The 24,004-nt window shown below is 45.3% G+C and overlaps 2 protein-coding genes across 3 annotated transcripts; both read left to right on the top strand.

The window, feature by feature from the left end:
* Positions 1-7,801: 7,801 nt before the first annotated feature.
* Positions 7,802-10,450, top strand: SRGN (serglycin). Its single transcript, XM_056352884.1, has 3 exons — positions 7,802-7,959; positions 9,790-9,937; positions 10,117-10,450. Exons 1-3 carry the CDS (start codon positions 7,869-7,871, stop codon positions 10,328-10,330), a joined length of 453 nt encoding a protein of 150 aa, XP_056208859.1. The 5' UTR covers positions 7,802-7,868; the 3' UTR covers positions 10,331-10,450.
* Positions 10,451-10,867: 417 nt separating this feature from the next.
* VPS26A (VPS26 retromer complex component A) lies at positions 10,868-23,982 on the top strand. Of its 2 annotated transcripts, none has more exons than XM_056352297.1 (9): positions 10,868-10,987; positions 14,165-14,314; positions 16,010-16,082; positions 18,296-18,452; positions 18,928-19,092; positions 19,561-19,667; positions 20,721-20,789; positions 21,353-21,495; positions 22,377-23,982. In XM_056352297.1, exons 1-9 carry the CDS (start codon positions 10,985-10,987, stop codon positions 22,488-22,490), a joined length of 981 nt encoding a protein of 326 aa, XP_056208272.1. In that variant the 5' UTR covers positions 10,868-10,984; the 3' UTR covers positions 22,491-23,982. The 2 variants fall into 2 exon arrangements, with proteins under 2 accessions (XP_056208272.1, XP_056208273.1); XM_056352298.1 differs by lacking the exon at positions 10,868-10,987 and adding an exon at positions 13,405-13,426.
* The last annotated feature ends 22 nt before the right edge of the window (positions 23,983-24,004 follow it).

The following is a 24,004-nucleotide window of genomic DNA, read 5'->3' as shown; positions in this document are numbered from 1 at the left end:
ACCTAGGTGTTTTCTGTGGAACTTTTCACTGTAAGATGCCCAGAATTAGTTCTGTGAAGGAGGACTTAGCTAGGCTGGCAGCTGATGAGGCCAACCCTTCTGCAGTCTTGAAGTTACAGAACTAAAGACTGTTATGTTAAAATCAAGTGTGTAAAGTTGTGGTGTGAAGCATTTGTCAACTTTCTTTCCTCCTCAATTGCAACATCTTTGACTGCTTCAGAGTTCACCACAAATTATTAATGCAGGTTTAAAATTTGCTTTGAAAACTGCTTTTGCATACTTCCCAGGAACTCTGTGTAAAGTGCCTGCTAGCACTTTTTAGTGTTGCAGTTTGGCTGGTGGTTTCTAGCTCTTCTGTGTCATGGGTAGGCGTACAAACAGAGATTTCCTGACAAGACTACTTGCCTGGCTGCCTTTTTTCCAAAACCATTGTACGACTGTGTCTTTACAGCTGAAGATCTGGATGGTGTGCCAGAGAGACTCTCGGACTGCTGGGATGCTAAACGTGTTTTGCAAACGCATTGCTTCTTTTCAGAATGGGAATTGTCTGTGGTATCAAACATTTGTTTAGGGCAAAGTGATTGATAATGTGGTGGCTTAACACCAAGGACTTTAATAATGTGAGTGGTTTTAGCCATGTTTTGAATGTTTAGTGCTTGAGGTTTTGGCCTTCGGTACGCACAAAATACTTGGTCTTTTTACGTGCTCATTGTTGCTATAAAAAAGACTTACTAGTTGGAATTGAACAAGGATTCAAGGATTTCACTGAGGTTTTTAATGCAATTTTCTGCTGAAACAAAGAGGAACTGGATGAGTGATTGCAGGAAAGGTCACGATGGGCATGTAATGGAGTGAGCTGGCGTTAGTCACTGAATGCTGTAAGAGTACAAGCACTTGCGTCAGAGAGCTACTCTGAGATCCACAGGTGAAATGCATGGGGCAAAAGAAGAAGAAACTAACACGATGATTTCCTGTATGCTGTATGTCTTGGAGGGACACAAAAGCAAGTGGTTCACAGGTGGGGTCTCAAACCACTTGGAGTGTTGGCTATTAAGTCCCTCCTGCTCTCCTGCAGCCCATTTCTGGATAGCCTGTGGGTTCAGCGAACACCAGAGCCATTTCACAGCAATTCACAAGAGGATGCAATCAAGTGGGCACAGAGCCTCCTTCCACTAGAAAGGCAGAACTTTTAAATAATGGAGGTAGTGACACCCCAGAAGCCATGTCCGGTACAGACAAGGAGACAGAAATGGTGATGCTGGATCCAATTGGCAGCATGTGGTCTGCAGGCAAGGAGGGGACAATAAAGAATACCCGTAATCTCCTGCCAGTGAAGTATACTCTGAACACCAAATACTTACCAAGGGTTTGTGTGCGGACACTGAGGGCTTATGAGTGCCACACGCTGCTATCCATCCTGCTTGTCCACATCTGGAACTTGTGGCAAATAACTTGCAAATCCTTTTTAACTTTTTCGTGTGCTTTGCCTTAATATTCTCTTATGCCACCAAGCTGCCAGCATTACATAGAGCTCATGGAAAGACATACTTCACTCTCTACACCATAAAGGCTCAAGGTATTACAAATGCAAGGTCTTATGAGTCTTACCTCCCTGGTCAGCCTGTCCTGGCCTCCCTGCTGCACTGTTTGCTAGAAAGGTTAGAGGAGATGAATCTTGCCCCAGCCTTCGGCTTTCTCTGCTGGCTGACCCCTGTCTGAGTCCTCTTCTGCACTAAAAGAGATGAAAAAATAAGAGCTATTACAGAGCCTATCTCTCTGAAGTAGGTAAAGGCAAAAAATGCTTTTTTTCCTAATGAATGCAAATTGTGTTTTCTAAAGGGATGTACCCATCTTGAAATCCCCTGTGCTGCCAGGGGCAGAGAGCTTCGTCTGCACTGCAGGCTGTTTCTGAACCTGAGGGACACCAGTTTGGAACATGTTGCTTTGTGCTGCAGCAGTGTCCATCCCAAGAGCATGAAGCAGATGCTTCAGAAAGGGCTTGGTGGGCTGGGGTGTGCCGGTCCTGCTGGGGAGAGGCTCCCATGGCAGGCCTGCTTTTCATGCCTTCCTCATTTTTCTCTTCTGTGTGTCACATTTCAAAAACAAAAGGATATTTCTTCTAAAACAAACACGCTTAAAACTAGTTTAAAAATGTCCAGCTCCTTTGGCCAATAGGAGTTACAAACCCCCTGTTCTCTTTTACTCTAAATGTAATTTCACCTCTTTCCCCAACAACTCAGTGAAGATCACAAAACTGTGACTGTAATTAAAGGGTTGGTTAACTGGGGTCTGAACACCAGCTCCGCTCCACTTTACACATGGGATGGGAGAAGTGGTTCTGGTTCAGGGCAGACCTCCACAGGACCATCTGTGCTTCCCATTCCTCTCTGTCTTCCTAAATCCACTGATGCCTTTTCTCCTCGCACACAGTGTGAAGTTTTTCTGTGGCCCTGGTGGTGCTTGTGCTTAGAAGTAGCTTTGCACTTGTGCAGAGACTGGAGGCAAGGTGAGCTGCTTGGGGTGGAGATCGGATGGGGGAAGGCCCCAGGGTTGACATAAAGCATCTAAAAGCTGCTGAGAAGCTAGCTTACTCATGTGAAGTTGTCCTGTGCTGAAGAAACCATCTTCTGGAAAAACAGCTGTGTGTCATACCCAGGTAACTGAGCTCAAACCAGCTACATATGCATCAATACCAACCGGTTTGCAATGAAAAGACACTCCCAGAGAAGCAGCAGAGGAACAGGGCAGCAGGCTTTGCTTTTAAAACATCTTTGTCCCACCATCCTTCTCTCCCTAGTTAATTCCTTGTGGTTTTAGGGGCATTTTCTCAATGAACAGCTGCATGAAAGGGACTCCCTTCCCCCTTGCTCCACTGTGCAAGTCCTGCCCCCAGTGAGGGCTGGGCGTTTCCACCATGGGGATGGTGCTGCTTTTGGATGAGGTTTTACAGGTGGAAGGATGGCTACTGAAATTGCCTCCTGAATCAGAAACTGCAGCTCAGCTGCTGTGTCATGTCTTAACAAGTTGTTGATTTTAAACTGTAGTCCCACATTTGCCAGCCAGTATGCTGTGCCAGGCTTTGGTGCATGGAAGCAGAAAGCATTGCACCTCCCAACACGAAGGAAAGCTGCTTCTTTTGTCCTGAAGGACAGGCCTGTTGCTTGGTTAACGTTTTTGGCAGAGGGGAGATCGCTGATGGGGAAAGGCCGTTGGCAGCTTCCTGTCAGTCAGTGGCTGCATTCAATCTTGATGCAGCTGCGGCTTTCCAGCAAAGATCTCTCCTTGTTGTTGACCTTCATCATGGGAAAAAACAAAGAGTTGCTCTTCTGTGTGATCTAGATGGTAGCAAATGTCTGATTTCTACCCAATGGACGTGGGCGTTAATGATTTCTTGCAAGATCAGAATCTTATCTTCATGGCCCAGGTCCAGATACTGCTCTAGGAGGCAAGAGGCGGTGGCACGAGAGGCTGAGGGATGCCACGTACCGCCCTGCTACACATGCCATGATGCTCCGGGTACACGGGTGAATACAGGGGCCAGGTGCTGAGTTCAGGTGTGACCCAGGTTAAGGATTCATCTTTGCTCAGGGTTGGATTTAGAAATCCCCCCAGATCAACCCAAAACTCCTCCGTGGGGTTGCCAGCTCTTTGCTGTTTGGAGGCAGGGATATATTTTTGCTTTCAGCCCCTAAAGGTTCGTTGGCTGAATGTGAGCTGGTGGTAGAAAGCATCCTTAAATCTAGCTGGGCTGCCTGCCTGGAAGGGAGCAGGCTGCTGAGGGGAGTCAGGGTGATTCTGGGGTGTTTAACGGGGCAGCTCGTGGGTACTGTCTGAGATGGATCAATGTGCTCAGGGCCCATTGGATGTCCAGGTCTGACAGGTCTTGTCCCACCTCACCAGCAAGTGTTGGGGAAAAAAACCCGTTCTGCCTTCCCAAAAGACAGGATGGGCAAGAAAAAAGCTCATCGTGTTCAACCCGGCTGCTGTTCAGACACTCTCCCCTCTGCTCAGTCTGACCTCTTTTTTTATCTATTGCCATCATTCCCTTTTTACCCCCTTTTCCCACCCTGCTTGTAACAGATGTGGCCTTTTTCGTACTGGCTGCTCCCCAGAGCAGTGACCTGTACGAAAGCCATATTTCCACTTTCCCAGCAGAGTAAATAAAGAGCTGAGCATCGCAAGCAGGGCCCAGTGCTTCAGCACCCCTGGCTGCTCCAGCCAGCTGCCGGCTTTGCTGCTCCGTTGGGGATGAGTGCTGGGGATGAGTGTTCAAGGGGTGCAGGGATCATCCTGGATCCCTGCCAAAGCCAGGACTGAGTTCCTGCTGGCTGAAGTAGGGGAAAAGCTGACCCTGAGAGCCAGAGGGGCTTTGCAACAGTTAGGGCTTATCTGATTACTGAGCAGTTATGAATGAGAAACTTTCTTATCAGGACCCCCCCATCTGGACGGGTATCGCCTTGTCTGCCTGCCTTGCTGATAAGCACCAGCACAGTGGGTGCCAGTGCACCCACGGGAGCCCATCTGTCCAGCTGGCTGCTTGTAGGAAATACAGGCTACAAAGCAAACCTGCACTGCCTGGCAAGGAAAAGCAGCAGAGCGGCCTGATGTGGCTACATCAGACTGCCCCTCTGGACCACTCCTCTGGACTGCTCCTCTGGACCGAGCTGCTCTGCCAGCACTTATCTGGGCTAGAGCAGTGCAGGGGTTGGTGTCCACCAAAGAATTGGCTGAAACACCCCCATGATGCCCCTCTGGGTTACTGAAGTGGGCTCGCTGGGCAATTTTCTCTGCCCTACATCCCCTGCCCTCAACAGCAGGATGGATACCCTCGCACCCGGCATTCCTGTGTTGTGGTCCCCATGCAGTGATGTCACTAAATCAGTTGTTACTTCTGAAGCCAAGTGGGAGATAAAATAGCCCCAAGAGTTATGACTAAGGAGCAGTTCATCACTTTAGATTTTGAAGTGTTTGTTATAGTTTAGGAGGGGCTGCTCCCAGATTTTTCAGGCACGTACTGAAGAGTCCTCGGTGTCTGGTCAAGGGGCTGGATGCACAATGCTGAGGCAGCCCCCTCCCTCCACCTGCCCACTGCTCCCCCAATTAATGCCTTAGAAAAATGCAAAGCTCTTAATCAGATTTGCATGTGATCTGAAAATAACGGCAGCGCTTCAGTGTGGTAGTTGTAAGAAATACCCCAGGCAGGAGCGAGCTGCGTTCTCAAATACCTGCTCCTCATTTATTTCTTCTTTTTACAGGATTATACTGTTGGGGCATTTAACTTTCTAGTCTGTATACACAGGATCTATGCAAGAGGAGTATTATCCTCTGAATCTTCCTTGCAGTTTACAGGATGTAGAATTGAGGTAGCTGACCTAGGTATGGTGACCTAGGTAGGTATCCAATCTCCTCTTGGATTGAAAATATTTGACTTAAAAAAACCTTCTTTCTTTTAAACTGTTAGTCACGCCACAGCACATTTCAAGGTTAGTGTTCCAGTTTCGTATAGCTTGTGTGCTGTTCTGTGTTTTAAAAAAAGTGTGTTAACTTTCAGCAATCTGTGGCCTCTAGCTCAAGATGAGACTTTTTAAATTTGTGCTGATTATTTGCATTTTATGTCCTGACTGGTTTATAGAGAAGTAAATAATGGCACAGTCAGTGTTTCTTGGGCATCCCATGACACTACAAAGGGCACACTTTATTCTTAAGACTTGCACATCCCAGATGGCTTCAGATCCAGTTATCCAGTATCACTTCCATGTCTGCGGGAAGGTGGAAAGCTCTTTGCTTGCCCAGCATGGTGGGGTGTAGGCACCTGCAAAGCGCAGCAGGACAGAAGGAGATGGGCCCAGGCTGATGCTCCCCGCAGGCTTCTGGCCCCCATTACGCAGGTCATCGTGAGATGGGAGAGTGGAAAATTTGCTTTGGTCTTCCTATGGTTACCAATTGTAAAGCAATCTCATTTCCTGAGGCGTGCCGCTGACACAGAAGAAAATAACAAAACCGTGTGGCAAAACTGCCAGCGCTACAAGTTCCCTCATTGGCTGATGATGCAAGACAGATAACTCGGCTCTGCGAGATCCCCCTCCAGATACAGGGGGTTTACAGCTCCCACCTACCCCCAGCAGCTCCCCCTGCCCCTGCAGGATCCCTGGCCTCCCATGACCATGCCTGCTGGTGGGCAACTCTCCAGCTGCATCCCACAGGGCTTCCAGTGTTGGGTTGGAAAGAGCCCCAGGCCGGTGGGAAAGGCAGAAATAGCCAGTGGAGGGGTGCTTTCTCACATGGGGTGTTGTTTGCCCACACTGGATGGGTGTGGGAGGGGGTCAGCGCGTGACCATGACCCGTGGAAAATGAGAGGTGTTATTGCCGGAACGTTTTCTGCAGCCCTCAGCAGGTGGAAGCTGATCACCTCCGTACACGCATTCACCCAGCTTCCTATTGATGCTGAGCGTCACCTTGAAAAACAAAACAAAAGAAAAAAGAGTTGATGCTAAAAATACAAAGCAGAAATGAGGCTGATAGGAATAACCACTGCACGTGAGTCCTTCTGTGCCTGCAAAAGGTTTGAGGCGCCTTTTCTTTATGTGCCAGAAAAAAACTCTGTGTGCAGAGGTTCATAATAAATCTCACTGATGCTGAACGTGCAGCTGGGTCCATCGGCCCGTCGGTAAATCCCAGCCCAGAAAGGGGAGCTGCTGCAGGGGTCTCTTCCACTAGTTGTGGGGTTTGGTGGAGCACCGTGCCCCACAGAAAGTCACCGCTCAGCCCAGATCCCCACCGGCGGCCTCCATGGACTTTCCACTGCGTAAAAATAGATTTACTACAGAGAACTTACACTATCAGCTGCAGCACTGCCAAAGGTGCTGGCAGCACGTTAGGCCCGCACATCGGTGCCTCAGTTAATCCAGCAGCTAATGGTATGACTAAGGAAAACCTCCACCGCTTCGATAACCTTGTTGTTTGTAATTTATTAAGTGAACTCAAGCCTGGCTTAATCACAACTGAAAGGCAAGAAAAGGTATGAGCTAGCTGGAAGGCAGCTTCCATGTGTCTATCTACGTAAGGACTTTCATGGCTTTCAGACAGGCTCTTCCCAGAGCCACACGCTGTCCGAATGCTTTGCTACACTCCCCGGGACACTCGCACCACACGGTGCTGATCTGGCTGAGTGGATCCTCCGTGCCCTTTCAGAAAAGAGCTGACACGTTTCTACCAGAATATGTTCTCTAAATTAATATATTTTTTCACTTCTACCGTGAATATTTGAGATCCCACTTTGAAAAAGAACACACAACCCTGGCATGAGATTCCAGAGGCAAGTTCCTTTTGTGGAAAAAGATTATTTCCCAGTTGGTGAAACTTGCACTGACTGCAAGCAACTGGTTCTCAACCTTCCTGATGGACTGAGGGCTCGAGGCAGGGAAAATCACTGCCAGTGCCAATGCAAAAATGCAGCAGCCTGAAAGTCGGAGACATGAAAAGCAGCTTTTTCTCTCTGGAGGAAACAGCAAATGCCCTGGAGCCCTCTGAGCATCAGGCAGGCACCGGGTGGGATGCACGCCTGGACGACGCGCTGCCGGCAGCACACACCTTCAGTCGGGCTGCTTGGTCCTGGGTTTGCTTTTCTCCTCAGGCAAAACTGGAGATGAAGGCAGTGGGGATTTTTTTTTTTTTTTTGAGTGATGAAGGCTGGGAGGTCAGAGTGCTGGGCTTTTCTGTACATGTCTCACCCCCGTCAATCAGGAAGTAGTGACGCAGGTTATGGGTTGGGTTTGAGGTTTTGGAAACCTTTTCTAAAAGTTGATCCCCTTGCCCCGTCGTATTTCTGAAGCGCGAAGCTGTGGTGAAGGCTGGTGGCGAGCGGGGGGATGCCGGCCAAAATGCAGCTCCTTATCAGATGTAACGGGAGGATTTTCCTGGCTATTTGTTTAATCCTCTTTGTGGGATACACAGCACAAGGTAAAACGGGGTGGTTGTTCTCTTGGTAATCCTCTTTCTGGGCTATGCGGTGTAGGCCAAGTAGGCAGCCTCCAAATTTTTCAAACTGACCTTCTTCTAGGGGTAATGAGATGTACTCAGAAAACCTGTTTTTCTAACATTTCATTTTCTGGAAGGGGAGTGAAAAGAAAAGTTGCTTTCTGCAAGTGGAGCATTTCTGTGTCCCTTTCCCAGCTCCTCTGAGAAAAATACTTCATCAAATACATGGCTGTATGTGTGTACATTTTTCAATTCATAGATTTCAATATATATATATTTTTAACCAGCCCTTTCACAGTGGTCCAGTTACTACTGTTATTCAGTTATGTAGCTACTGATGAAGTATGTAACAGTTCCCATGTCATAACTTCTGTTGGTCTACTTTCTTGAGGGGACAGGAAAGGAAACTAGTTGTAAGTATGAGGAAATTGAACGGTTTTTTTGGTAGAACATTGCAACACGCAGCACTAAAACAGTTAAAAGAAAACATTGATTCATGATTACTTACTCTGTGGATTTGTTTCTTGCAAGAGAGAAGTGCTTTTCAGGCAAGTAGAGTATAATTTGTCCCCAACCCAAGGCTGTGATAGTGATGGGCTTTTGTTATGTATCTACCACTCGGAGGCTGATCTTGAGGGATTATGGCCTGCTTCTTGTACATTGTTTATTTGTAAATTATTCAGCTGCAGTTGTTTATTTTTTTGCCACTTATTATTAAAAACCTTCTTAAGAATATGCTAAGAGAAGAAAATATGTATGAAAAAGGAATATGCTGAAAAAGAATCAGGAAATGATACCCATGAGATCTTTTTTCTCTTATAGAAGAGTGTAGGAGGTATCTGAAAGTCATCTAGTACATTATGGAAATATATAGGCCAATAGAGAAGTGTAATTACAGAAAGATATTCCCAAGCAACTGAGAAAAAAAATAGATGAAATGCCATCAGGGAGAGAATGAGCCAGGAGGCTTCAGAACAAATTAATTACATGAGACCAAGAGGAAGGACAAAACGCCACTGGTTTTATCTTTACTACATGATCATTATTTTGTCCTTTTGGTGTTTTTTGAATACCTGCTTTTCAGCGGCAGCTCTGATCAGGCACCTGGGGGGCACCAGCACTGAAACCGTGGGTGTGCAAAACCCCGAGTCGTGTCTAGATGCCTGAACTGTCTTTGCTACGGTGACACGCTCCGAGAGCCTGCGTAGTCCCCAGATCTGCTCCTGTGGCAGGTGGCTCCTGGCACACCTTCGGTTTCTGACCTCCCCCCCAAAACTCATCCCATTGGACTCAGAGGGGCTGTGCTGAGGCACACAAAGCCAAAGCGGAGCTGGTTCTGACCCTTGCTGAGGCCAACAGAGGAAGGGAGGGCGCTGGAGACAGCTCTCCATGGGGTGGCTTGTCCCCAGGAGATCTTGAGATACCTCCACCAGCTTTGGGGACAGCTGCAGGTGGCAGAGCCCACAGGTCTCCCACGGACGTGCCATGCCTTGAGCCAGGGATGAGCCCTGCTGTGACATTGGTGTGAGGCACTGGTTTCCCATGGGGCTTCCATTTCTAATTCCTGTGGACTTCCTGGTGCCATGTGTGAGAAGCACCAGATGCCTCTGATAGCAAAGATGTCACTTAGGGTATCAGTAGCCATTTAAAACAAGTTTTCAGGGTTAATTTAGCTTAAGGCAGTTGAGAAGTCAGGGTGACGCCAATGACTTTCTTCCACTCCTTTAAGCTTTACTAGGTGCTCATAAAGTTAATAGGTCCTGGTGAATAACGTCCTGTTCCCAGTGAATAACGCACAGCTGATTCAACCAGGTGCTCCGCTGCAGAAGGCACGGTACAAGAGGGTGAGATGCCGCCCCGACGCCTGGTCTGCTAACTGCATCGAGGAGGAGGGCCCCTGGTTCTACGTGCCCACCGGTGGAGCCAACAGGATCCTTCCTCCCATGGCAGACATGTCCCTGTAAGTTCGTTACAGAACGCGCACTGAATGTTGGCACCCAAACCACGCAGTATCCCTGCCGTGACAGCCCTGCCACAGCGCGGCTCACCCGCACAGGGCAACATGAGGCTTCGGTGTGCTAAGAGAGAACAAACAAAGTAATACATTTGGAATAAACGGGCTGCCGCTCTGTGTTTCAGGATGGCGCGATACCAGGACCTGCAGGACATGTTCCCTTTGTCGGGGCCGGAGTCCGGCTCTGGGTCCGATGACATGAGGGAACCGGAGCCAGCCTCTGGGTCGGGGCTCGGGGACGGTGACAGTGTCTCCACGAGGAAGCTGCCGGTGTTCCCAGCGGGCCCGCGAGGCAGCGAGCTGCAGCAGAAGCTGACGGAGGAGGATTTGCTGCTGTAGGGTTGGAGGCATCGGCCCCCCGTGCCGCCCCCCCGCGCCCCTGCCCCGCTGCCTCACCCGGCGCAACGGCCACGGAGCGGTTTTACAGCAGCTCCAAATCAATAAAAAACTTTGCCTTGAGATCTCTGTTGCTTCTACTCGCCCCAAAAATCTTTGTTCGGGCCGAACGCGCTCTTTGGTTTCAGCAGGTGGGGCGGCCATCCCACCGCGGGGAGCGTGGGTTTTGGGGCCCTGCCCGACCTTTGTGGATGGTACCGGGGGTAGTAAGTTACAAACCGCTGCGTGGCGGGAGCCCCGGCGGGTCACGCAAACCCCGCCCGAGCGCCTGAATCTCGCAAAGGCGCTCGCCGGGCGGCACCGCGCCCGCCCCCCCGCGGCGCTGCCGCCTCCCGCCCGCTAGGCGGCGCCCTCCCGCCGCGTCGCGCATGCGCTGCCCGCCCCCTCCCCCCCGCTTCGACCCCGCCCGCCCCCCGGCCGGCCCTCGGCGGGCACGAAGCGGTCGGCGGCGGCGACGGGAAGGTGGAGGGGGGGGCGGTCACGTGCGGCGGGGGGCGTGGCGTGGCGGGCTGTAAGGTCACATGACAAGGGCGCGGGCCGGGGCGGCTGGTGCTGGTGGCGCGCGGGGCGGGAGTCGGCCGCGGAGGGGCACGCACCATGGTGAGTGCGGCCGGGGCGGCCCTTACGCGGGCCGTTACCCGCGCCGTTACGCGGGCCGTTACCCGCCAACCGCCGCTCCGCGCACCCCCCGCTTGAGGCGGCGGCTCGGGCCGCTCCGGGCCGGGCTGGGCTGTGCCTGCCTCCCTCCTTCCCTCCCTCCCCACCTGTGGCGCCGTGCCGTGCCTGAGGAGAGCCGCCCCGCCCGGCGCGGTTCGCCCCCCGGTAGTCCCTCCCCTCGCCCCCGGCCCGGCCGCCGAGCGCCCGCTGCCCGCCCCCCACCCCGCCCGCCGGCCTGGCCGCCCCCTGCCCGGCCTGCGTCATGCGGCCGCGCTGCCGCCGCCGCCCGCCTCGCCCCGAGTCGCGCCGGGCCGGGGCCGCCCCCCGCCGGAGGGTCCCCGGGGAGGACGGCGAGGCGGTGCGGGCCTGGGGGGGCGGGCCGCGGGCAAAGCCCCAGGGGCCGAGATGGCGATAAACGAATGCCCGGGGTGGGTGAGCGGTTGGTATAATTTACGGATGGAGGCTGGGGATGTGCCCTGCTGCTCCCCCTCCGCGCCTGCCTTCCCCAGTACGCGGTTTTGTCACGAAACTCTGCGTCCATGATTTCCTACACAGCTGCCGCCGGGGAGGCGTTGGGGACAGTGCGTGTGACAATCCCGGGCACGCGGGTGAGGCTTGCGGTGAGGGGTAACCAGCCCTTCGGGGCTGTGGGACAGCGGCCGCTTCGTGCTCAGCAGCCTCGGCCTAAGCACAGTGCTCGGTGTGCTGTCCTGGGTAGGTTAAAAAAACCCCAAAACAAGTCTTTTAAAGGATCAGCTAGATCAATGCACTTCAGGTTTCTGAAGCGTGTGGATTCCTTAATGTGTCTCTATCTCTGTTGGATACGAAGAAGCTTTTCAAGGCTCTGTCTGAAGCTGAGGCTGGGATTTCTGCACCATTTATCAGCTGCTGGGAGTCCTGCAAGTCCTTTAGTACGGCTATAACACATAAGGATGGAATGCAGATTGATTTTCATCCTGATGTAGCAAAATCTTCAGCGTCTGTCTTTTGCATGAAATCAGGAATGTAGCCTAGCGTTTGGCCAGCTTCTGAAGGCCCTAGTTCTCTGTCTTAATTTTTTAAGCTGTAATGTAAGCCATATGATGGTTTCTTAAAATACTTCTTGTTTTGCATAGCTTCCCCGCAGCAGTGTCTTCAGTAGCAACTGGAGGACATACCAGCTGTTTATTTCTTTATTCCATATGTTCTTGTCGTCTTTGGATGAGCTCATGGCTAGTCTCTAAGGGGTACAGTTGAAATACTCATGCAGTGTCTTAAGAAGCCACGTGTTACCAATGTTAGGTCTGGCTGACTTTTAAATGATGGTACAGTTTCATAATTTGGAAGGCGCTGTGAGAGCATCTTGTATAATGTTTGCTTAAAGGAAACGTGCTTCCTAGTTTGGGGGGTGGTGGGGAAAGTATAACGCCATTCTGGAAAACAAGTACAGTTTCTAAGGAAAAAATACAGGCATGCTCGAAAGTAACTTCTGTAACAGTTTTAAATAGTTTCAACAAGAATTCCAAGTCTTTAGACTTTCTTCTTTCTCTCTTCCCCACTCCCCAGGAGCCGAAAATCAAGAATGGTTGTAGTGTACAGTCACTAAAAACCAAACAAACAAATTCTTGTTTCAGCAGTTAATGTGAATATATGCTTGGCAGAGACTTCAATCTTATATTTGACTGCCTTGTTAGTCATCTGCTTCTGTTTTCCTCTGAGAATGTGAAGCAGGTATAACTAGGTTTCAGTTAGTTATATGCATCTTTGTGGATTGGACTAGGGCTGCTTGCTATCTGGGTAAGTACAAAGTCAGTTTAGTCTTGTGTGAATTGCTGTTTTATGGCTCAGGCTCACACTGTGCTTGCCTTGTAGAGGTAAGCAAAAAGTCACTCAAGAGTTGCTACTGTGAAGCAGTAGCGTTCAGATCAAACTTTCTTCCAGACCTTCTGTGATTAATGCTACATTTCAAACTTCAGGTCCCCAGAATGTCTTGCAATGTGTTCTTACTCAGGTTTTGATACTAAATTGGTAAAGTGAGAATGTGTTTCATGTGTACCACATTAATGTAGTTGAATGGATGCTGTCGTTGCGAACACAGTGTAATTTCTCCAAAAGAACCAAAAATCGCATTGAATTAGTGGTTTCTGCTTTGGTACATCAAAGCAGGTTAGTGCCTAAGTCTTAGGAGGAAACATTGGCTTTTGTGCTAACCCTGTAGGGTTTCCTACAGAGCCACTAATATGTTTTGCAGATTCTTGTAAGAATGTTTGTGGAAGGTCAAAGGATGATCTCTCCTAGTTTCTTGTGTTTGGTGCCAGTCAAAAGTTCGTGCCTAGGGAATGTTGTAAGGTGAGGACAGGCATTTGATGCTCATAAGGATTGGTGCCTGGAGCAGTATTACAGGTAAACTTGTAACATCCACTCTATCTGATGGTAGAGTTGTGTAGCTAAGGTAGATTGTATGAAGAACTGCTGCCTCTTGAACCTGCTAGAGCTCTCTTTGTTTGCTAAGAGGACTATGAGGTGCAGGAGTAGAGAGCAAATAAAAGTCCCTGTTCCCCTTCACCAACCATGAGGATGCCTTGTATTATATCCCCTGTTGTTTCTTTTCACCCTGCTTTGTTACTCCTTTTACTTCTGATCATCCTTGTTACTGCTGTTTATGGGGTAAGTTATAGTGGGTGTAAGCAATAATAAGCAATTCTTTGGTATGTGTAATATCTTGAATCCTAACCTAGATGGAATAAATTTGTCAGAAATATTGTTTAAGTGAAACCAGGGATTGGAAACTTTGCAGTGATAGAAACCAAAGTTGTGCTTGCAAAGCTAATGTTCTAAATACTTGGTAGTATTGTATTGTAGTGTAGCAGTAATAATGGTAATTATGCTGTGTACTTTTTAATAAACATCATATTTTTAAGAGCTGTTGCTGCTTCTTACTGACCTGATTTCAATTATTTGCTAGATGAACAGCTGTCTTTTTTCTTTGCTCTTTCTTTGGTCTCTAATACATAATGGCTTTATAACTTCATGGCAGTACAGGTGTTTTTCCCCAGTGTATAGTGTACAGCTGCAAGTAGATACCACATATAAAATGGTGTGTCCACTGTGTAGTAATTTATGTTAATTTTGTTATTCCAGAGTTTTCTTGGAGGCCTTTTTGTTCCTGTTTGCGAGATTGATGTTATTCTTAATGATGCTGAAACACGAAAACCAGCAGAAATCAAAACAGAAGATGGTAAAGTAGAAAAGCATTTTCTCTTCTATGATGGAGAATCCGTTTCGGGAAAGGTAATGCTTTTATTTCAAGTGACTATTAATTACTGCACTGATTCTGGCATGCAGATGTGTGTAGGAAGCTGAATAAAAAACTGATATAAGAAGAGCTGCGATTTCAGCTTGTGTTGTTATTCAAAGGAAATGCTTTTCCTATATATGGTTGTCTTAACCTTAGTCATTCAGGCAACTGATAAACCTGAATGTTTTGATTAGTAGCTGCTTGTTTCTGGTCATCTTGTATTTATGAATAGGCTTTTTGTGCAACCACGTGCAATCCTGTTCTTGTTTCCGACAAGAAAACTGTTCCAAACTGGATCCCCCAGCTTTCCCTTCTTGAACTCCAAAATCCACAGCCCAGCATGTGTAACAGTAATTGTTGGCTGGTGACCTGCTTTGCATGCCTGAAGCTAAGCCTTGTGTTTTATGCCCTGAAGTGGTTTCTGGGATTGCGTCAGAGGAGCAACATAGGAAGTTCAGCTGGCTGCTGAGTCAACAAGAGTTTTTCTTGGGGGGGGGGGGGGGAATAAAATTCTTACTACCAGAAGGATTTCTATACTATCTATATTGCACCTAGGAACTCCCTGCTGTCTGATTTTACTAGAGCTATTCTTCCTCTCTGACTACTTCTGTTATGATTCACTTTTCTTCCAAAACACTTGAGCCAGGTATTGGGTTCTGAGATTGACTTCTAAATACCTGCTTTGATCTTCACGGTCCTGTTGTTACTGGACATCTTCCTGTTCTTAAGATATCTTCTCATGCTAAGATCTTGGTCCTCTAGAAAGATCCTGTCAGTGACATGAAAATACCAGAAGGTGAGCCTCAAACTCAGGAAACTGTGAGAACTAGCTTTTGTATGCTCACTGGCCTGAGTGCTTCTCACTTGTATCGGCAACATCTGAGAGGTACCTGAGGAGTTTTGGTGGGATGCACAGTGGGATGAGGAGGTCTGGAAGACCAGTAATTTATTGGACAACTTCCCTCTACCTCTCTTCTTTTCACCACAAAGATGGATTGTTCAAGTGGTTTACTTCCTATTCTGATGTCAATGATGTACTGGATTTTAAGGTACAGGAATTGCTCCTGTCATCACTGCCTCATAAGAAAGCATTACATATGCTTAATATTTACATATTTTCATAGGAAGTAACCTTATGGAATCTCTTCTTGTGAGGTGAGGTCTGTTTGTGAGAATCAAATTCACAAATGAAGGTCTTGATAGTAGGTTTCATTATCTGTTACTTTGCATTGACTTCTCTAACAGCAGTACTTAGCTATCTGCTGAGGAAGGGACTTAAGTTTGGTTGATTCCAAAGGAACACCTCTCATGGCAGTCCTTTTTTGGACTGTCAGAAGATGCTTTGAAGCTCTCTGCCTTCAGAGATGGTGAGAGGGTCGCGACTGGCTTATGTGAACTCTGCTTAAGCTCTGGCTTGGATTCTTAATTTTGGGACTCAAAAGTTTCCAACTTAGTTATTAAATTCAGCCTCACAGATTATTAGATTTTTCTTAAATGCTTTAGTGGTGCTTTGGTAATGCTTAATTTTGTAATCAGCTGTTTGATTTGGTTGCTTTCAAGCTCGGGTAGTGCTTTTGAGAAGAGGTCTCAGTTTTCATAGGCATGTAGTAATATGTTTTCTTTTTTACTGAGATCATGTATTAGAGTGAAAGTGTTGAAAAAATTAATTTTTTTTTTTGCCTTGATAGGTGAACATCTCCTTTAAACATGGGAAGAGACTAGAGCACCAAGGAATTAGAATTGAATTTGTAGGACAAATTGGTGAGTTTAAGCTATTTAAGTTAAAGCTATAAAGTTAGGTGCCTGTGGTTTATGGAACCTGGCGCTTGTGACTGTCAGCATTTTGGCTCAAACATTGCTACCTGATTGGATTAGTGGATGGTAAGTGCCAAAGGAAGATTGTATCCTCCTTATTTTAATGCAAGTGATGTACTAATTTGTGCTAGTCAGAGGTCATTGGGAGGGAAGTTGTGTACATATAAAGGAGAACTGGGATGGTGAGTATTTAGTCTGCCTCAGACCTGTTAAAAGCTTGAATCACTAGAGATTTCTGAAAACTGAACTTGTGGTCTTTAATTCTGGCTCTGAAAGAAAAGAGGCATAGAAAAGAAATGATGGGGCAGCCTATAGCAAAATACTTCTAAAAATTCTATGTTGGTTGGTTTTCTAAAACCTAGCTTTAAGCTGTTAAAATAAACCAGTATTGGTGCTTCAGAGGTTTTCTGTGCTTTTTAGCAAGATAATATGGTATTGACATTAAAAATGTAATTTTCTTATAACTGTATCTAAGGCTGGTCAGATTTGAACTGTGAAGAGTCTTGATCACATCTAACTTCTTACCTGTCAAGGTAATCTCTCTGCATCCTTAGGCTGATGCTAAAATTTCTTCCCTGTCTGTTAGAGGGCTGTTTGCATTATTGTCCCCCTTGGAAGTAGTTCTTCAAGTTTCAGCCTCGTACAATCAACCTTGATTGGAATTTCACAAATTCTCTGTTTCTGATCAGTCAGTAGGCTCGGCTACCCTGTGTCTGAAATGTTATGAGCAGATATGGCTGAGTACTGACACCTGCGGCTTTATTCTTTGAGGTTTTGATCAGTGGGGTTGTAAAAGCAAACCTCCAGAATAAAACAGCAGTGTGATGCATTTGAGGCATTTAGAGATGGGGAGAAAAAAATAGAGCTCAGGTATGTCAGTTTAATTTAGTCTGTTGTCTTTTAATAGCTGTACAGGCTGTTCTTCGCCTACTCTGATGTATAAATTTTATTCTCTGAATGACTTTAATTTGATATAGTGTTTCTGGGGCTTTTTCTGTTGTGCTACTGTTTAGAAGTCTTCAGAGTTAAGCAGAAGTGCTTTAAGTTGCTGCTTTTTGCACTTGTCCATGTTTTCTTGTATTCTTTCAGGTTTTAATATTGTAATACAAAAAGCATTCCAGTAGTGCCATCTGTCTCTGTGCTTGGAAACTAGTTCCAGCTGCATTCTAAACCGACCCTTCAGACTCCAACTTTTCTGACTGGCACAAAAAGTATTGGATATGCAACAGTAAATAAATTTTGTATTGTATAAATGCTTGTCATAACAAACAAAGTACTTCTGTATTTTTGTAGTCGTATTAGAAAACAAGCAATTACTAGTTAGCATCAGTTTCTACCAAACTGGCAATGATAAACTGTGGAGTTGGTGTGTTTAGTTGTTCTGTTCTCTTCTGAAAAGCTTCAGTCTGTGTAAAATCAACTATCACTGATATTTTCAGTTGTGAATTGTAGAGAAGCTTGGTTTTATGTACAGAAGTGTTCGAATTTTTTTATGGTAATGTTAATTTTTCCTGACTTCCTAAGTTTTTATCTTGGTGAGAATTGCATGACATGTATTTAGGGATGAATAATAGTGACACTGGTCTGGGGACAGGAGATGCTGTTGCTGTGAAACTGCTGTGTCTATGCTTATGTGTTGAGGACTTGTTTCCAAATCACTGACTTAGACCAGTGATTGTAATAAGCCATTCGATTGTAGACGAGTAGTAATAATAAGCCATTTGATATGTGTTGTTAATTTGTGGGAGACCAGCTGGGATCACTGGCCTGTTCTGAATGAGCCAGTCTTGATGTTGCTTAAAGGATTTTGTCCCTTCAGCAATAAATGCTGGAAGCCAAAATCAGGCAATGGTAATTACGGAAAATGCAAGGCAAGAAGTACTTATTAAGGCTAACTAAACTGTCATTAAAAAAAGATGCTGCACTAGTGAAGCTTCAAATATGTGTCCTGTTTGTTGCGGTTAGCTCTTTAGGAATTACTATGTTACTGAAACTGAAGATAACTTTGACAGACTGGATAAAACAATTGGTCAAATAGATGTAACTTAAATCAAATTATTTGCTTCTGTTGTCCTCTCCCACCTGCTCCTGCTGAATTAGAGGCAGTTTTGTTTGCTAAAAATAAACACTGAAATATGTTTTCCTTTCTTCAACTTTAGAACTCTTCAATGACAAAAGCAACACCCATGAATTCGTAAACTTGGTGAAAGAACTGGCCTTACCTGGAGAACTGACCCAAAGCAGAAGCTATGACTTTGAATTCATGCAGGTTGAAAAGCCATATGAATCCTACATTGGTGCCAACGTCAGACTGAGGTTTGTAACTGTGAAGCCTTCTCCTCCCCTGCAGAAAATACATAATTTAGCAATTTTGCTGCCTGCTCCCCCATCTTCCTCCTTTTGGAATTCAAATCAGACATGTAACAGCTGGTAGCTAGCGTGCCTTGATTTGAGTTGTTGAGATTGTATTATTTAGAGATCAGGATTTTCTACTTTGTTTGGAATTGCTCAGTGTTGTTTGTGTAGCTAAAATTCTTTTAGTTCAATCAAGGGAAGATAGTCCATGTCTCTCCTCTAAAAAAGAAAACCCCAAAACAAACCACAACCAAACAAAACGCCCCCACACTTCTATCTGTGTGTTTTGTCTTGTATTTTGGTGTCTTATTCTTTTCTGCTTCATCTTATGAGAATGTACTCTTGTCTTTCAAAGAATACCTGTACTTCAGAACATAAGGGCTTTTACTTAGGCTATTCTGAATAATTAGGGCTAACTTGGTGGCTTCCTTCCTAGGTATTTTCTGAAAGTGACAATAGTGAGACGGCTGTCAGACTTGGTGAAAGAATATGATCTGATTGTTCACCAGCTTGCTACGTACCCAGATGTAAACAACTCCATTAAAATGGAAGTAGGCATTGAAGACTGTCTTCATATAGAGTTTGAATACAATAAGTCAAAGTAAGTGTCACTTAGAATAAACCATATTCTGGTAAATATATCAGGAAAAAGGGCAGAGTACATAATATTTGATGAACAACCTTGGCATCTGGAGTCTTAAAATGTAAAGCAACATGTTCAATGAGTATTGTGTTGGGCTGTTTGGTTACTAATTATACAGTGGGTGGCCTTTTTTGAGGAATACTTATCTATTCTGCCTTTAGTACTAATAGGAAAGGCACTAGCAAATATCTAAGGCTTGATTTCTGCATTTAAGCTTTTTTATTATAACTATAGTACTTACTTTACTAATACTGTGATGATGGAAGGGTGCTAATTGTACAGGTCTGGCTGATGTGCTTAGCTTAGTGGGGAAGTAACCTCCAAGTAGTCAACAGGCAGATAAGGTAACTGCCTGTATAATTTGTACTCAAGAAGGTGTAAAAGCTGTGTTTCTTTAATGAAAACACCTGTTCTGTTCCTTTAAAGGTATCACTTAAAGGATGTGATTGTTGGAAAAATTTATTTCCTCTTAGTGAGAATAAAAATTCAGCATATGGAGTTGCAGCTGATCAAAAAGGAGATTACTGGAATTGGTAAGAGAAGCAAAGTCTAAGAGAAATGGCAGCTTGTGTGCTGGTTGAGCCTTTTGCAAACCCAGAGAGTGCAGCTTTGGCTAAACTAGTGTTCCATGTGCTTCTTTCTCACTGGTGTTTGACTGCTGTTTAAATTTCATGCTTTGGTAATCATACTTAGCAACATTGTTGGTCTGTAGCATTGTTCTGGGATTGTAACTGTTAGGCTAGCTTCACAAATGCAAACCCTTGTAAATGGAACTTGGGCATAAATATGCAGCAGCTTAATCAGCCTTGATAATGAACAAAGGAAAAGGTGTAAAATGCATCCTGAAGATCCTCTTGTCTCAGCAGAGATTAGCTGGTAAAATGGGCTTGGTAAAGGTTAGCATGAATGTCTCGTGTTCTAGAAATGTGGCGTTTTCAGTCAGCCTCAAACTGATAAGATGGAAATATCAAGAGGCTTTGAAGCAGAAACAGCCTGGAACTAGGAAGGCAGTAAGAGGCTGTGTGTGGCTTGTGACTTCATTCCCCAGTGGCTGGGCCCCTAGTGAGTTGCTTGTGTGGGTAATGAGAAAGCTGCCGTAGCAATAGAGGAATGGCAGAAAGCTCTGCTTTATTATTGGCTTTTGTGCCTAATTTAGGCACTCTGGTTTCTTCATCCTAGGCCCCGGAGAAAGGTGACCCTTGGGTTGGGTGATAACCCTTTAGGTTTCTAGTCTGATCATGGCGTAGCAGTATGAATTGCTGGCACAGCCCACCAAATAGAAGGGTTTCACAAGTCCTACCCTGCCATGCTTGTCCCTTATTTAAAGCCTGCATACCCAGGGCTCCTTTGAAGCACTGGCTGCTGACTCTTCTGTGTCAGCATGGGAAGGAGAGACTAAGAAATAGATGGTCTGCCTCAGAGAGGGTTTTTCTTGCTTTAGCTGTGTGTAACTCGTATGCAAGACAAAGGCAGAAATTTCAGTGTTGCGTAATTTAAATTCTGCAGAGTAGGAATTGCTATGATAAAGCTTTGTAAATGTTTAAAATTGCAGCGTGTGTTCTCACAGTGAAAACTTGTTTCACCAGGACCCAGTACCACAACAGAGACTGAAACCATTGCAAAGTATGAAATCATGGATGGTGCACCAGTTAAAGGTAAATAACTGTGCTTGTTTTAAAGGGTAAGCACTTTGAGTTAAAATTGTATTAAAAAAAAGTCTGGAGGAGAAGAGATTACATGTATAAATTTTTCTTGGCGAAACCACTTAGCCTTAGGTGGCTGAAATGATAGTGGATTTTCCTATTTGAAGCAGGCATTTTTATTGACTTGGGGAATTTCACTTGGTAAATCTTACCCTTATTTACCACTGGAAATGTTACAGCCAATGCTTTTATGTCTTTGCCTCAAACCTGACTCCATGGTGTAGACTAGCTCTAGAGATTTCAAGATCCTTTTGTCTTGCCTGGCTACCATGCTTCCACTGAGGAAGTGTTCCCACTCTCGGTATCACACTTGCCTGTGAGCTCAGTGTTGTGTTGGTGATGTTTTGTGGTGGTGGTGGTGTTTTGTTTGGTGTATTTTTGTTGGTTTTTTTTTCCTTTAACCAAGGAAAGGACGCAGACACTGCTTGGGAAATTGCCTTTATTTTGCATGTCTTCTGAACCTACATTAATGCCATTCAGTTTTAAGGAACTAATTGAAACTTTCTTTTCTTAAGGTGAATCAATTCCTATAAGACTGTTCTTAGCAGGCTATGACCCAACTCCAACAATGAGGGATGTGAACAAAAAATTTTCCGTGAGGTACTTCTTAAATCTAGTGCTTGTGGATGAAGAAGACAGACGATACTTCAAACAGCAGGTATGGTTTATAGGAATCTTGTTGCAGAATTACCTAGGCTCTTGTACATGCTGCTTTGAATGTTAGGCATGTTAGAAGCCACCTGTGCTTCATGTATGGCATAAGCATTTCTGCTGGCAAGTGTATTGGAAGCTGTATAGAAAATGTTAGCTTGCAAAAAGGAGCCAAGGGATTTGATGGATACTGTTTCAGCAAGGATAGGACCTCAGTGCCATAAACAACCTTGCATTGTGAATATCCAGGCAAAATGCTTTGTGTGTAAAATGAGCTACAGGTGCATTTGCTTGCTTGCTTTCTTTTGCAGATAATTTCCCCTCCCAGCATTAGCCCAGGTTCAGTTAGGTTCAGAATTGCAGAACTGTAATAAGGTCTAAGGTGTTTGGCCAAAAACAAAAGTTGAGGTCATGCTGAGGAAAGGAATAGCAAAAAGGCTCACTGAAATCAAGCTGTGTGGATTAGATGAGAATCTTCCCTTTGAAGAATAGACAAGGCAGTATAATTAAGGAAAACAAAAGGCAAATGGAACATACAGTGGCTATGATGGGCTTTGGATTTTGAGAAAAGGAGGAAGAAGTTGTTCTTGAACCCTTTAATACTATCAAAGTTGGGAGTAGAGTTGTTTAGGAAGAGGTGACTGGTCAAGGTTGATAAAGGTAACTAAATTAGACTTTAAGCGTAGACTTAATTTTCATCTTTCTGTTACTTTGCATGTGTACTGCATTGTTCTGTAAGTAATGGGAGGAGGTGCAGAGTTTTTTGTGGTGTGGGGTTTTTTTTTCCTTCTTTTTCCAAAAGTCTTTGTCTATCAGGAACTTCAGATACTTGATGCTGCTGGTTTAATGGTACATGGTGGTTTCAAAAGTGTTTTATTCCTCAAACAGGAAATAATTTTATGGAGAAAAGCTCCTGAGAAGCTGAGGAAACAACGGACAAACTTTCACCAGCGATTTGAATCTCCGGAATCACAAGCATCTGCTGAGCAACCTGAAATGTGAACTGGTACAAGGTGAAAAACTTTGCAATGCTTCAGCAGGTTAAAGGTGGCAGCAGCCTGTGGGAAAAGAAGGCCAAAATTCCCATTACGACTGTCTTCCTTCATCTTGCAGTGCTGCATTTACCATACTACTAAAGCGTTCTTCAGTTAAACATTCAAGTATGTATATACATTTAAAATAAAGTGCTTTCTCAAACACTGGAACTTTCTTAAGCTACTATTTTATACTGCACATTTACTTTTATTTGATAATGTTATATGCACTTGGGTATGCATAAGCTTAAATCTGGTTATTTCCATGCATGGTAGGCTGGCATATTTGATTTTGCTGATCACCTGTACAGTGTAGACTAAAGCATTTCCCTTCTCTCATGTTGTTTATTGCATGTTTCTTTCCAATGTTGCTTATTTGCATTTGTTTTGTTTTGAAACTACAGTAAGACACAACTGACTAAATCACACTAAAAATCGAGGTTTATGGTGAACTGGTCCTAAAGACTTCTAATTACTACATTAGACAGGGTTTAACAAACTGCATGTATATGCACTGTGAATATGGTAACTGTGGAGCCTTCAGACACCTTACCAAGGTTTCTAAGAAGCTTTGAATCTGTCAGTAGCAAAGAATGTTAGGAAGCATCTTTGCCCTCCCTCCCCCAGTTTTCTCTGCCATACTTCTCCAAGCCTTTCATGCGAGTCACTCCTGACTTTTGGGGGTTTGTTGCCCTGTAACTAGTGACTGTAGAGATGTTGTCATGATTTCACTTTCAGGTGGTGAGTGGGTAAAGCATTTGAACATAATTATCCCTTATTGATGAAATAAATGCTGGTAACATCGATTATTTTGCAAATACATGAAACTATGTGGTTCCTCCTGGCTTCATGCTTCCGCTGTCTTCACAGTCTGTCTCTTCACTGTCCTGGCAGGAGAGGCACAGCGTCCTCAAAGGACACCCTCTGCCTACTCCACCTGGGCCTGCTACAAGGGCAAACAAGCTTTTTGTGGTCTGCTGGAAAGATATTTTGAAGCCAGGCAGGCCTTAAAACTGCTAGAAGCTTGTCAGGCGCAGCAGATCGTTTGTCTTAATCATCTCGTATGCATTTAGTGTATGAAGAAATAGCTTAAAGGGGTTAGCCTTCACCCGCTCGCAACTGAGCGTGTCCTCTGTTACCTGGTGTGTGGCTTGGGTGTGAGGCGAGGCCTGCTGTGTGGAAGGCTACTTGCACTTGTAGTTCACTTGGCCTTTAAACCAAGACTTCTCAACTCTGGTGCAAGTGTCATTGGTAACCTTACTTTATGAGTAAGTAAATAATTGAATTACATTTCTGTAAGAACTGTTTTATTACTGTGGCACTTTGATAAAGCAGACCAAGACTCTGTACTTTATGCTGGTATACTTCTAACGCGGCTATCTTTGAATGAGAGCAAATTTAACTTCCTCATGTAAGTGCCTGTTCAGAAATTCAAAGAATAAAGTGAAAAAAGCCAAATATTTTCATGGTCACTTGCATGTT

This window comes from Falco biarmicus, chromosome 9 (genome assembly GCF_023638135.1).
Source record: "Falco biarmicus isolate bFalBia1 chromosome 9, bFalBia1.pri, whole genome shotgun sequence".
Classification (NCBI taxonomy): Eukaryota; Metazoa; Chordata; class Aves; order Falconiformes; family Falconidae; genus Falco; species Falco biarmicus.
Note: the sequence above shows the minus strand (reverse complement) of the source record. Positions and strands in the feature narration are given on the sequence as shown.